The sequence below is a fragment of the Chironomus tepperi genome, unplaced genomic scaffold (assembly GCF_022539635.2).
Source record: "Chironomus tepperi strain 1889 unplaced genomic scaffold, CSIRO-AGI_Ctep_v1 contig_351, whole genome shotgun sequence".
NCBI classification, from domain to species: domain Eukaryota; kingdom Metazoa; phylum Arthropoda; class Insecta; order Diptera; family Chironomidae; genus Chironomus; species Chironomus tepperi.
In genome coordinates, this window is record NW_027226473.1 from 477575 (window position 1) to 492729 (window position 15155).

At 33.7% G+C, this 15155-nt stretch overlaps 1 protein-coding gene across 1 annotated transcript in view; it reads left to right on the forward strand.

Moving 5' to 3' along the window:
* The window catches only part of CapaR (Capability receptor), a 60869-nt gene that overhangs the window by 25998 nt on the left and 19716 nt on the right, over window positions 1-15155 (forward strand). Inside the window, exons 4-6 of the mRNA XM_070645124.1 lie at window positions 12415-12505; window positions 13127-13326; window positions 13429-13605. Of these exons, the coding sequence (XP_070501225.1) occupies window positions 12415-12505; window positions 13127-13326; window positions 13429-13605 (468 nt within the window). The remainder of the gene's footprint in view (window positions 1-12414; window positions 12506-13126; window positions 13327-13428; window positions 13606-15155) is intronic.

Below are 15155 nucleotides of genomic sequence, written 5' to 3' on the forward strand. Positions count from 1 at the left end.
GTCAGGGTTTGTCAAGGATGTAGAGATTTATCATGTTATTTGGGAAAATGGCAGCTGGGAAGATTTAGAACAGTAAAGAGCAGCCTGTAAGCCGCTGCACAATAGTAGGGCGCTAAAAATGTTTGGAAATGCCATAAAACGTATGCTGTGTGCTGTTCCGTTCAAGGCTTATCACTAAAGTGAACCGGGAAGATTTAAGGTTGCCCATCACTGAATCAGAAGGTCCGATGACGCTGTGCAGCAAACCTCAATTTTTCGTAAGTCTATTTTAGCATTCACGGTACCGTAACAGCTGACTTTACTTATTGCCGTTAATATAGCAACTTAGCATTGCCTTAGTAGACACGTTTTACTGCTGAGTTGCCCATCGATCAGCTCATATTTTCATCTTTTCTACACGGGGTCAAGTGGTAACTGTAACAGAAGTAAATATCGTCCGATTGTCAGTGATTTCCAAAAAGCTTACATATTCACAAGTCCATTGTCAGGAATTGGTGATTTTTTAATTGATCCTGCTTTAACACTAACGAATTCGCCTATATCAGGCGCTGGGCTCCAGGGTATGTAATTTCCAACTTTACCTCCCTTTTCAACCTCAATTATGATGATTTCATTCAAGTTTCTAATTTTTCCTGAAAATTCCCAACCCCTACCTAAATTTTGAGATTCATTTCCATACCACACCACCCCTCCCCCATCTCCTCATCAAAAATTGTCTTGAAATTCTCTGCCTCAAGGTTCAATCTCATAAACAATCTAACTCATTTGCATGACCTAAAAAACCATTCTAAGAATCTATCTCCAATCAATCTACGAAAAATTCTCAAAGTTCAACAAACCAAAATAGAATTAAGTCAATAAATAAACAAAATTTCATTAAAAGCATCTTCTCCACAAATAAATATCCATCACAACAGAATCCATCCAAAAATTCAATCAAATTTATCATAATTATGCTAATTTAATGAAAATTCTTGGAAAAGTCAAGCCTGAAATGTAATAATTCAAAATTTTTCGTCTTAAAAGTCAAGAATCTGATATCATAATTGTCTCTTAAGTCTGTTGTCTTGAAAGTGAAGACGAGTGTACACCACAAAGGACATTATTATCTGTTCCGAGCGACACAAATGAAGAGCATGGAGAGCATGAATAGAACGAAGAGTACGAAGAGAGCACGAAGAGCACGAAGAGAGCACGAAGAGCACGAAAAGAGCACGAAGAGCACGAAGAGTGCACGAAGAGCACGAAGAGCACGAAGAGAGCACAAAGAGAGCACGAAGAGCACGAAGAGAGCATGAAGAGCACGAAGAAAGCACGAAGAGAGCATGAAGAGCACGCAGAGACCACGAAGAACGCGAAGAGAGCACGAAAAACACGAAAAGTTCAGAGAGCACGGAGTACGAAGCTCGAAGCATATATACAAGCAAGACGAAGACAAAGTTGGAAGACCAAGAAGGAAAATAATAATAAAAAGTAATTAAACTTGTTATATACAAAAATATATAAAGTTCCGACAATTATTTATTCTCATATAATTTGCTAGTGTTTTATTACCACATCAACTGAAGCTTGAACAAGAGCTTGATTAAAACTTTACGATAAATTCAATTATTGATCAACATTAAAAGGAACTTTTTGTTGTGTAAAAAATGGCAAAGTTAATCAATAACAAGATAATTTTTTTTGTGGCCATCGATTCGTAAAAAATGCTATCGAATGCTCTGAATGACGACAATAAAGCTTTTTATATTTTTTTTGTTCAATTTAAAAATATATCGTAAAATTTGTCGTATAAATATTTTATTGAGATTGAGAACAAAATCAAATTGTATTTTATTGAATTAATAAACGATTCCTTTATTGTGTCTGTTTTCGTGATGTAATTCAGATGTAGGAAAGTGGTTTGGTGGACATTTTGGTATTTTATGGTAGAATAGGATAGAAAGATTGAGGGAGAATTGATTGAATTTTAGGAGATTTAAGTTGAAATTTAGATAAACTTAATGAAATTCAGCAAATTTTGAATAAAATTCAGCAAAATTTGAACGAAATTCAGCAAAATTTTAATCAAATTCAGCAAAGTTCAACGAAATTAAGCAAAATTTGAAATAAATTCAGCAAAGTTCAACGAAATTCAGCAAAATTTGAACAAAATTCAGCAAAGTTCAACGAAATTCAGCAAAATTTGAATAAAATTCAGCAAAATTTGAACGAAATTCAGCAAAGTTTAACGAAATTCAGCAAAATTTGAACGAAATTCAGCAAAGTTCAACAAAATTCAGCAAAATTTGAACGAAATTCAGCAAAATTTAAATCAAATTCTGCAAAGTTCAATGAAATTCAGCAAAATTTAAACGAAATTCAGCAAATTTTGAATAAAATTCAGCAAAAATTAACGAAAATCATCAAAATTTTAACAAAACTTACCAAAAAATCCTCAAAATAACCACTTAAATTCTCCAAAATCTCCCAATAACCTTTTAAAATCTCACCCATAACCATTCACATGCTTTCATCTCACGTCCGAAAAAAGCTCCATCATACATAGAAAAGAAAATTTTTTTGCTCCTTTTCATGTCCAAGCTGTAACACTTTTTTTCCATTTACATTTTTATGATATACTCGTGAAAGCATAATAAATATGATTGGCCACAAAAAAATGGAGATATATATTTTTTTTGTGCACATTCAGAGCATTCTGAGGGCTGGCAAGATCTGCTTTTCATCGTTATTTATGGCACAATAAAATTATTTCAGTACATTTAAATGACGAAGAATAAGTAGTGAATTTGAAAAGGTTTTTCTTTTGTGCATGTCTAAGAAAAAAGCTTTGTGGAAATGCGACTGTTGCTCTAATTCACAAAATAATGGGGTTTTTTAGATGTGATGTAACGATCTCTTGAAATTTGAATTTTTAACGGACTTTTAAGATTTGAATTTTTATTTGATTTTTTGAAATTTTTTGGAAATTTTACCGAATTTTTTTTTATTTGAATTTTATTACAATAAGTTCTGATATAAATTTATAACTAATTTTTAAAATTTGAATTTTTCACAAATTTTTACAATTTGAATTTTTGGTCGATTTTTTTAAATTTTAACGGATTTTTAAAATTTGAAATTTAACGAAATTTTTGAGATTTGAATTTATAATTGAAATTTGAAAGATTGATGAATTTTTAAAGATTTCAATTTTTAATGAACTTTTAGAAATTTTTCGATTGTTGGACAGATTTTTGAAGTTTGAATGTTTAACGAACTTTTAGTTGCTTTTTTGAATTTTTTTGAAATTTCAATTTTCGATAGATTTTCAAAATTTGAATTTGTAACGAATTTTTGAAATTTGAATTCTTAGTTGATGTTTTGAAAATTTAACAAATTTTTTAAATTTAAATTCATGACGGAATTATAAATTTTGAATTTTTTGAAATCTTTAAAAAAAACCTTGAAAATCCATCTTAGCATTACATAACCTCCATAACCTCCAAAACCACCAAAAATAAAAAATTCAAAGCTTTTCATCTCAAAAATTCATTTCACATTTCCCACTCAAAATTCATCATTTTCTCCTTCGTTTGCTTCTGCTGGTGCCGCATTAAAGCTTTATCTTTAACATTTCATAACTCACTGATTTTCTTTAAAAATTCCTTTTACAAATTGTTGTGATTTTTTTGTGTTATTATTCAAGTACAATAAATTGTTTACAACAAAAAAGCATCGGTAGTGGCTGAAAAAAAAACTTTGTGTGTGGAAATAAAAGAAAAGGTTAAGGAAAAGGGACGTTTAATGTGGCTTTTTGGGTCAAATACATCTGGCATTTAAAAGCGGTTTTTTCGGTAGTTTATACGAAATTTTTATTGAATTTTAAATGGAAGGGAGAGAAAGTAATAATTATATAGCTTGTGCTCCCTCGAATATGAAATTACCACTACCCAAAAGCCAAAGGTTACTGATTGATAATCATAATAAAGGATTATGATTTCATTATTTGGAGCGTTGAAAGTCGATATTTTTCTTTTAACAAAAGGGGGATATCTGGGGATATGAAAAATGTCTCACGTACGAAGGTCGTAAAGATTTAATATTTTTTAAAATATTACAATAATTTGGGTTGAGATTCTGGTTGTGGTGGATTTGCTTGCTTAATTTATTGGTTAATCAAATTGATTTTTGTTAACTGGAAGGTTAAAAATCAATTAATTGACTGCTATTTAAGGATTGTTTCATGATTAGTGACCGTTCACTTGGCAGACAGAAGCCAGCGTTAGAACCAGCTTTAGGTGGCATCTGAAGGAAGCCATGGATAACAGTTCGGCAATCGAAGTAAGTAAGTAAGGCCGTTCACTTACTATGCTACGTCCTTAGATAGGAGGGGGACTAAATCAATCCAAGGATGCAGTTAGGATTAACATCAAACACGAAAGGGATCAAAAGTCGAGCTTTAACGGTACGAAATTAGTAAAGTGATTGGGGAAGCCGAAGTCTGACTCCGAAGCTGACCAAATGTCAAGTGTGTACCTTCACTTGGTATTCCCTGTTACAACTAAACACACCGCTAGTAACCGAAGCTATGTCGGCATATGTGCTCAAATGTAGATTAAAATCCTTCTCAAACTCTCGTCTGAAGGGGTAGCAACCCAAAAAACAACCTAGGGATTGCAGGCTTACAACTTGCTATCTCCAAACCTAACCTGTCCAAAAAAAGCTACAAAATAATATTAGGACTGGAGCAAAAATGATAACCCAATGCAAACGAACACTGAAATAAGTTACTACCCCTGCACAATTCACCATAAAACCATTAAAGAAGAAAAAGCTGTGAAATTTTTTATATTATTTTATTCCTTACAGTTGAGAACAATTTTATCGCTATTTTATTATTACAAAATAAATACAAAAGTATTAAAAAGTTTCTCGTTTAAATTCTTACTGCAGAATTGTTTGTTGCTTCGAATCGGAATTGTTTTTTATAAATTTTGTAATTTTATAATTTGAGTAGAAAAGCAGTAAAGTCGAAATAGCAAAAAATTAGTATGAATAAAATTTTAGCAATTAAAATAAGTTTTTAAATGTTTTGTAATATCTCCGGAACTGTTTTTATTGACAGTGATAGCTACAGTGACAATGACAATGAGACAGTAATAGTGACAGTAACAGTAACAGTGACAGTGACAGTGACAGTGTGACAATATGACAGTGTGACAGAATGAAAAAGACAATGACAATGACAATGACGATGACGATGACAATCACTGCGACAGTGACAGTGGCAGTGACAGTGACTGTGACAATGACAGTGACAATGACAATAAGACAGTAACAGTGAAACTGACAGTGTGACAGTATGAAAGTGACAGTGACAGTGGCAGTGACAGTAACAGTGACAATAACATTGACAGTAACAGCGACAGTGACTGTGACAGCGACAGTGCCAGTGGCAATGACAATGACAATGACAATGACGATGACGATGACAATCACTGCGACAGTAACAGTGACAATAACAGCGACAGTGACTGTGACAAAAAGCCAATTTTTCACCAACTTCACATTGACATAAAATGCAATAAAAAGCATTTTGCTAGACATCCTCAATGTGATTTTGTGTGAAATTTGCTGCCTATATATATGGCCAAAAGCCACAGAAATTTTTGTGATTGCAATAAACATAGACAAAGTTTTCTTGATGTACAATTTGGCACCCATCCCCCCTTTTGATGAATCCTTTCAAGGTCACATCCAACGAAATATTCACGAAAATTTCTAACTTTTGCTACCTCTTTACACAAAGTTTTGCGCTCATGCATGTCACCTCTGCGGCAATGATAAAATGAACGCCAAACACGAGCAGTTTAAAAATAAAGGAAAAACAAGAAAGCTTAAAAGTGTTCATAAAGTTTACACAAAAAGGTACATGAAAATCCCCACGACATTCAAAAAAATATTTTTTAACAGACTTTTACCATAGTTTCACTTCTTCATGCTTATTATAGCATGAAATGTACACAGTCATAAGTCAAAAAGTGTCACAATATGCTTTATTCTTCTCTAAAAAAATATGTCCGTCCGTAAATTGAAGAAAATAAATTTTATTTTTTCTTCGCCTCATTTCTGTCTTATCAGAGCTTTTTTATGTTGATGATGTGGATGGAAAGGCCAGTTTTTGGTCGTTGTCACAAAAGTATTCAACATGTTAAAGCTTCTAACTTTTGATTTGGAATTTTTCTTGTTAGACTTTAAGATTTGGTCTAGACTTCTGATTTAGCCTATAGGAGGGTTAGTGGACATGTTAATGGTTCTGTGTAATATCTTGTTGGCTCAAATTGTGTAGTCATGCCTCAAACTCTTTCAGTGGTCATGATTTTGAGGCTCAGCAATGTTTGTGACACTATTTGAGACTTATTCGTGATCATGGGTTCAAAAATGCTAGAAATGAAGCTAAGAGCTTTTTATTGGAATTTGTCAAGCTTGGAAATTAGATGACACATCGCAAAATACTGCAAATTTACGCAAATTTATAGAATTCTGATTGAATTCCAGGTTTGAGTTAGCTACATACAAATTGCTCTGTAGTCAGTATATAGAACCGGTACTTGGACTCATCCTTTCAGGCAAAAAGACCGCTTTTAGGTACCGTAATGGTATTTTTGTGTCATGAAATAAAAGCATGCTATTTGTTTGTCAGGGTCACTATTTAAACACAATACACAGTACTTGGTCTGAAACGGAAGATACTAGACATAGAAAATTCGAAAAACCTGGCACTGGCCTGCATAACTTTGACTTGTTGCCAGATTTAACCAAATCAAACTCTACTCCAGAGTCACACCAGCCTGGAACTTGATGATTTGGCTCTTCTACGTCGTGTACCTTTCGAGTAAGTGTGATTCTACAGTTTCAGAGCCACATGATTCCAAAAAGCTCTTTAGAAGGTCCAAAAACTCTATAATCTCCAAAAATGCGCCTCAATCCCCTCCTAAAACTCATAATCTACCTCCCTAAATTCTTCTTAAGAAAATCTCTTCCGCCTTACTTCATCTTACTTACTTGAATATAACAAAGAATCTAGATAAAAAACTCTGTTTCAATAAGACTTCTTCGCATTCTTTGCTTACTAAAATGTAAATAAAGCATAAAATAAACGCATAAATTCACTTTCAATGTTATTTATTTATCTGTGCTGCCTGTACGCATCGTTTCTGTTGGAATTTGTCGCTATGAAACAAAAGGAAACCTTCTTACCGTCTTAAAAAATGTTCTTGTTTCTATAATACAATGTAATTTTGTAGGGAGGGGATTTTTCCAGTCAATCAGATACAAATTCGATTAGATTGAAAATTATTTGGATCACAAGTTATCTGTGTAAGGAGAGTATGTAGGTTTGAGGGGGAATTAAAAAGTGAACAGATGTAGAATCATTGTAGTGTAACCCAGAATAGCACAAAATTGATTAAAAATCGAAAATCCGGTCCTTTACCGGTGTGACTTGGATTTTGTTTGAATTCGGCACCAGACCAATGTCATACAGTCTTGTTATGGGATTTTAGGTCGATTAACTGACTTGTGCTATTCGAGAATGAGTTTTGAAATGAGATATGGTACAACATAGTCTCTAAAGCACCGTTTAATCGCTTTCAGGTCACTATGATGAAGACCAAATGTCAAATTGACACAAAGGTGCCCTGACAGTGCCATATGATCTATTTTAAGTCAATTATATTGCAAAATATGCAGCATACTACTCAAATATGCAAAATATTGCATAATATTCAACTGAGTCTAGTCCTTGCTTCATTACTTGACCTTTTCATACATATTGACCTACTGTGTACACGTCTTAGATCCATTAGAACGATATACGTCACGTATACCTGCATATCAGCTCAATAAATTAAGATTACGTTCCAACCTCACAATGATTGTCCTACGACAACCAAATATCATCTGATTTACGACTTCCTATACACCTGAAGTCTCAAAAATCCAGCTTCCTTCTCAGAATCCTCAGCAGTACACTTAAAACTTCCATAAATTGATTTCACAGCACAATAAGAAATTCTACTTAAATCCACTGCATTAGTGTGGATAAAAAAAAGTTAAAAAAAATGTTACATCAGCATTGCGATATTTCCGAGATAATTCCGTTCAGCATAGATTGCTTGTATCCCATAAGCAGAGACTGTTGTTTTTCGATATGATTTCTACTTCTTTATGACATTTTTTTTTCATTCCCTCCCTCCTGGTTTTTTACACATTCTTGCCATGTTTAACTTTCATGACATATAAAATAAAATTCATATGCTTTCAGCAATTCCATAAGAGCAATTGACTTGAAGTTGTAGTCAAACCGTGTGGTTTAAGGGGTTGGGATTGTTGACAGACTTGGAAGGGACATGGATGTGGAATAGGGGAAGATTGGTCTGTAAAATCCAAGTGCTTGCTAGAGTGGGCTAGGGATGCTTTTCAGGAGAGCTCAAAATTGACCAAAATTGAGTATGAAGTGGATTCGGCTTCGAGTTATGAAGCCATGGTCGCATGTGTCGCAATAATTTGGTATCCAAGCATTAAATCAATAACTATTCCAGTTCAAAGCCTAAACAGGCAAATAGTCATAGACTATAAAGATCATTCCGGTACCTAAAAGCGGTCTTCCTCACTCGTAGAGCTAGAATAGCGGTACGCAGCCACTACCTGACTTGTAGAGCTAATGGTAGTTGTGGACAGTCACTACTGCACTCTTAGGACCAATGGTAGTAGAGGACAACCTTTTTTTTTGTGTCACGACACACCCTAAACCTTAAAAAACTGTTCTGGACACACCACATCCAACACCAATCTGCTCCGACACACAGGTTGCCCACCACTGTCTTAGAGTCACATACCACGTAGTTCTAGATCTTTTAGAATGTTCAATTCACAAGAAAACACACGGAACGAATAAAATTCTCAAAATACAGCTTCTCTAGCTCCTACTACACTTGAAAAAAAGCAAACATAGAATTTATTTTACTTTTTTTTCTCTTACTTTACTTTTATTTAATTTTCAAAAGTAACAGCACTGAAGGCTGTCATGTGAAATTCTCAATGTCATGTGTCATACGACATAAAGGAACGCCTAGTGCAATATCTTCTTGAAACATTTTCACTTACGACAAAATAAATATTTTTTTCGGTACATAATGCTTGTAAATATGCTGACTTACTTACTTTGTGACTTGACTCGTCTTTTTTGTTTATCATCAAAAATAACGGAAGGCATTTTTATACATTTTAATTTAAAAATAATAAACAGGTAAAATGTCAGTCAGTTATAATGTCATAAAGCATCAAGCTTGACATAAAAAATTTCTGGAAGCTTTTTTTCCTTTTTGATAAAAGCTTCTTGAATAATTTATATCATATTAATAAGCACATGTGGTGAATAGTGAAGTAAATTCATCTTCTGATGTTTTCCCCGCAAAAGTGGATGTGGAAATGAAGATTTTTTTGATGAGCATTAAGCTCATGACATTATCCCAAAGGAGAAGATACTTGCGTAGATAAAAAAGTGTTGAAACAAATGTGAATTTGGGGATAAATGCTGAGTCAGCTTTCTTGTCTTTATTATTTTTAGATTAGATAAGGGAGGCTTTTTGGGAAGCTGTAATCTGGGGAGCAAAATTCAGGATGTTTAAATCGGAATTGTCTTGGATTCTGCATGAAAATGAGGTTAATGGCTTTTTAATGTTGTTGAATTTTTTCAAGCGTTTTTAAACAAGAATCTTGACCCGAATGACACAAATGAACTGCCAAAATGATCCGAATGCCAAAATATGATAGCTATATGAACGTATTGAAATAAAATAGCTTTTTTAGCTGAGCATTTAAAGCTCCGTGGTGGAACCTTTTTCATTTAAGTTGCTTAGAAGAATTGATTCTTGGTGTCCCAGGTCTTTTCCAGTCATTAGCTGCTTTGGATAGTTCTTTAATGTATTGTGTCTTTCATCATGTGGTGTCCTATAAGGTGTGCTCCCACTGGTAGCATATGCGGTCATGAGGAGTATTGATCAGAGGTGACACTTTTCTCGAAGATACCAAAAGCTTCTTCATCCATTTGTGTTAAATTCCAGGAATATTAGTCAAATAATGTGCAGTAACTCGAATAAGCGCCTTAGACAATGTTATTTTGGTTCCATTTGATAATCAATTGGCGTTGATAGATGCCTTAAACTATTAAAAAGCTCCATTTACCCTAACAGACAAGGAGACACATGAGTATCAATTACGATCAATTTTGATTGACTATGTTAATAAGTACCCTTTTTTAGGTGATTTATTTAATTGTCTCTTAAGGTTACCTAGAGAATTGCCCAAAAAGTAATCTTACCTTGTTACTTTACCTCTCACCAACCCCATGATCATGCCTTCCATCCTGTTTTATTCTAAAACATAAAAAATAACTTTTTATGCAAACATTTGTGTCAATATAAGGAGCAAAATTTTTGCTTATCTTCTTCTTTCACTTCCTCCTCCGTCATAAAGCATGAAAACTTTTCTTTTCATAAATTATTCTAACCAACCTCGTCATTTGTTGTTATTACGCGTACATGAGTTTTAATTCTTTTCCTTCTTATTTTTCCGGAATTAAAAAAAAAATCTTGAAAGACATAAAAAAAGAATTCTTTAACATGGTTTTATATTCGCTTTTAAGCATGATAAAGAGTAAGGCAAAAAAGTTTCATGAGACATGCTTGAGAAAAAAAAGCAATTTGAAGGTTTTCTTTTAAATGAGAGGGAAAAATGGCATTTGTATGAAGTTTAATTTTTTAATGTGAAAAGGAAGAAATCTTGACTTCTTAATTTTCCCTCCTTTTCAAATGGAAGTATTTTGTGTCTATGATGATGAAAGCTTAAATGCTCATCAAAATATAATTATTTTTTGAAAATTTTATGAGTCAGATGGGTGAATAAGGACTATTAAGTTGTAATTTGTTGGATTTTTAATGAGTTTTGATGCAAAATTGCTTAACTGACAGGCTTAGAGGTTGCTGGTAATTGATGGCTAGCTTATTAAGGAGATAATCAAGGTTATGTCAATTGGAAAGAATTAGATGCGATATAGTCGAATTTATAGGCTTTGCAGTACTTATTCCTCTACCTGGTACTTACTTACTCACTTACCGGAGTTCATACTTACTTACTTATGCTTAGATCAGCATCTGACTCTATTACTACGCATGTTGCTTCATCCAAAACGGTTTAATAGAAATTGATAAGAAATCTGAAAAATCGACTATTTTGGATGTTACTCCAATCCCACGTTTAGTCATCTCGACACCTACTTGCCATTTCAGACAATGACCTTAACCCAGGAATTTTAAACATTTAAAATTAAATTTTACAAATGCCATTCAACTAGACTCTGTCGTTTAAATGCTATTTCTACCACATCTAGTTATGTATTGTATCATACTATAATATAAGCAAAAAAATAGAAGATTTATTAGTTCAAATTGCGGTTTAACATACAACAAGAAACAATGCAGCAATAAAGATATTTAGTAAGGTAACAAAGGAAGTTGAGGTAAAACCACAAACATAAATATTTGATAAAAATAGTTTTACATATTATAATCCAGAAGTTGAGGGTAAAATTGAGGTCGACGCAGTTTGGTAACCGACCGTATAGAAGGAGGCAGAGCAACCATACAAGAAACTTTCAGACGTAGCCGTTTTGACCAGGAACAGAACACAACGCTTTATTAATGCCCTACGAGTCACAGTGGATCAATGGGAACTAATCATCATCTTCAGATAGCTAAGAACTAGGGTTCATCCAAAAGAACAGTCTTGGATCCACGCATCCAAAATGCAGGCCTGCGGTAGCTGCGTAACCCTATTAAGAATTGATCCAAGAATTTATTGAAAATTGTAAGAAATGTTATACTTCACAAGAGTCAGCAGAAAACAATTCCATGCAAATTTCAATCAGATTTTGTATGGAAAAGTCGACTGGATACGAAATTTGAGTCGACTCTGGTGTTTAGCAAACTGGAGTTTACTTAGGTCAACTTCAATCTCTGTCATCATCATACACGTGCTTTAAATTTCCTAAGGTTATACTTAAAGTTATCTGATACATTTATAGCAATAATGAACATGACGTCAAGAAGTAGTTTTGTGTAGATTGATATGGGTTGTCTTGGGTAGAGATGACATTTAATATGATAATATTCTCGACGATTGCTATAAATTCAATTTTACAATAAATACAATCACAATGACTAAAAATCAAAATTTTTAAAATAAAACTCAACATCTTACATAACAAATTTCCTAACAATTTGAAACCTATCAACACATTTCAAGTTTGTGCCATAAAAATTTACAATTCTACAGCTCATTTCATGGCATTTTAATTTCTTCTTATTATAGGACTTCCGTATGATTTGAGTCTCTATTGGCATCAATATCCATACAATCTAGGACTAACGTTTTGTAAAATGAGAGCTTTAATATCAGAAGCGTAAGTATACATTAGTTGATGCTGTCATTATTGGTGTGAAATGAAGTTAGAGGTGTATTTAGGGATGTAGATGGCGGTGCAGGGTATTAACGGATTCAGATGCCAGTACAGGGTATTCAGGAATGTAGATATAGACGGGAGTGCAGGGTATATAGGGATGTAGATGGGGATGAAGGGTATTAAGAGATGTAGATAGGAGTGTAGGGTATTCAAGGATGTGGATGGGAGTGCTGGGTATTCAGGGATGTAGATGGAGGTGCAGGGTATTCAGGGATGTAGATGAAGGAATTCGGGGGTCAAAAGCTTCCCTTTTTTTGCATGAATCCTCATACAAAAAATTTCATGCAATCCATACAAAAAACACCCCTCCCCCTCTTCCCTTCCTCTTGTATTTCTGGCTACTCTCTGGGTACAGAGTATTAGCATTAGTGTAGCCTAAGATGAGTTTTTGAGTCTAAACCCTAATTTATAGTGAATTTTGAAGAAAAATATCGAAAGCCTCTCTAAATACACCTCTGCACACCGCCTTGATCACTCTCAAGACCCATACTCCTAACAAATTAATCCCCAATGTCCAATTTAACCAATAAAAAATGATAATTTTAATTTTAATTCTTATAGATCAACATATGTAAGTGTACTAACGATAGTGGCATTTTCAATGGAAAGATTTCTTGCCATTTGTCATCCACTTCATCTATACACAATGTCGGGTTTACAGCGTGCTGTTAGAATAATTGCTGCGTTGTGGGTCGTAAGCTTCGTGAGTGCCGTGCCTTTTGCTGTTTTTACAAAAATCCATTACTTAAAATATCCAAAGAGTAAGTATATTTGTTGTTGTTTCCATCTATGGCACTATAAAAGATACAGCATGCCGATTTTTCAATGATATCCTATGTTGAATAATAATCATCTTATTACAGCAAATCAAGATATTCCTGATTCAGCATTTTGTGCGATGCTTGACAACCCAGATAAGTTTCCGTTATGGGAATTATCAACGTGCATCTTTTTCGCATTCCCCATGGTGATCATGATTATCTTATATGGTCGGATGGGACTTAAAATTCGTTCAAGAACACGACAGTCGGTGGTATTAGGTGAGTTAGACTGAACACTTTCCATGCTTACTTTTAGTTTTTATTTGATTCCATTAAATGAGCAGAATACGGCAACACTAACACTACTGAATGGTAATGATTGTGGATGACGCCGCGATGTTTATTTTCATCAATAAAACTTAATTGTTACTGTTTTGTCGTTTCCGCGTATTCTTATAAACAAATTGCTTCCTGTATGATATCGCTTTTTGGGAGGGTGTTGGAATGACTTTAATATACAATAGAAAGTCACGGTTTTCAATTTAAATTCATGTGGTTTTTGGTGATTCGTTTTGGGTTTGTCTGAACATGTTGAAAGTCAAGGTTTATTGATTAATGTAGTGAATGGTGGATGGTCATGAGATGGATCTAAATATATTGGGTTTATAGGTTAGGATATTGATTTTTGAGACATTTATAGCCATACATTTAGCATTTAGAGACATACATAGCCTTGAAAATGGTTAATTACAGGCTTTAATGTCACTGTTTATTGTGAGGATAAGCTCAAAACTGATGGTGCTTAGTCATTAAGATTGAATTTCATGATTTTTGGGAATATAAGAGGTAGTAGTCGATTACAAATTTGTATGGAGTCGAATTGACTTGAGTCGACTTTTCCATACAAAATCCGAGTCGACTTTGAATTCCGGGAAATATAATAAGAAGGATAATGCATATATATATATATTATCATAGAGTCATTATGTTGAAGGAGCGGTGTTGCGACAAAGGGGACACTCATTAACGCGAGTAGCTTGCGCGAGTCGATTAGCTACATAAAGAATAAGTAGCGTAGGAATAGCTACAATAATCACTAAATTGAGTTACAAATCTATTGATATAGTTAAAGGACACATTTTGGAGAGTAAGGAATGCTTGAATGTCTAAGCTTATTCTACGACAGTCCCGAGTTGACAACTTGACATAATGTCTACTTAATTACTAGTGCTACTGTCGACTATTGACAAAATACTAAAATTTGGGTCTAGCTTCAAACTAGACTTCATGTCAAGTTGTCCACTCTGGAGTGTGCCGTGGAATACAAGTGAGGACATTACTAAACCTAAAGGAACCTTTCAGTTCTTCCATAGGTTCCGACTCATTTCAAGTTTCACTTTCCATAGTATATTATCACTGTCGTTACTTCACAAATTGCTGTAAAATCCACAGCACTTCCCATCGCAATTCAAATAATTATTACCATAGTATTAAATCCAATGTATCGATCAAACAGAGCTCAATGCGCTTTAATCACGAGATTTGAAGAGATTGTTCCTCAAATAAAACTTTCCATTTCCTCATGTTTAACTTTACAACGCGGAAATTCATAAAAGCCATTAAAAGTCTATTCCCAAAGGATATTTCTTCTAACTCATAACATTTTGTTATTCTATGTTCTATCTATAGTTTATGCTTACGTTCATTTTCTACGTTAACGGTTATAAATTTTGAATTTCGGTTATAAATTTGAGAATTACAGCCATAAATTACCGTTAAAAAAAGTTTTATATTTATTGTTAAAGCTGTAAATTTAGAAATCCTTATGC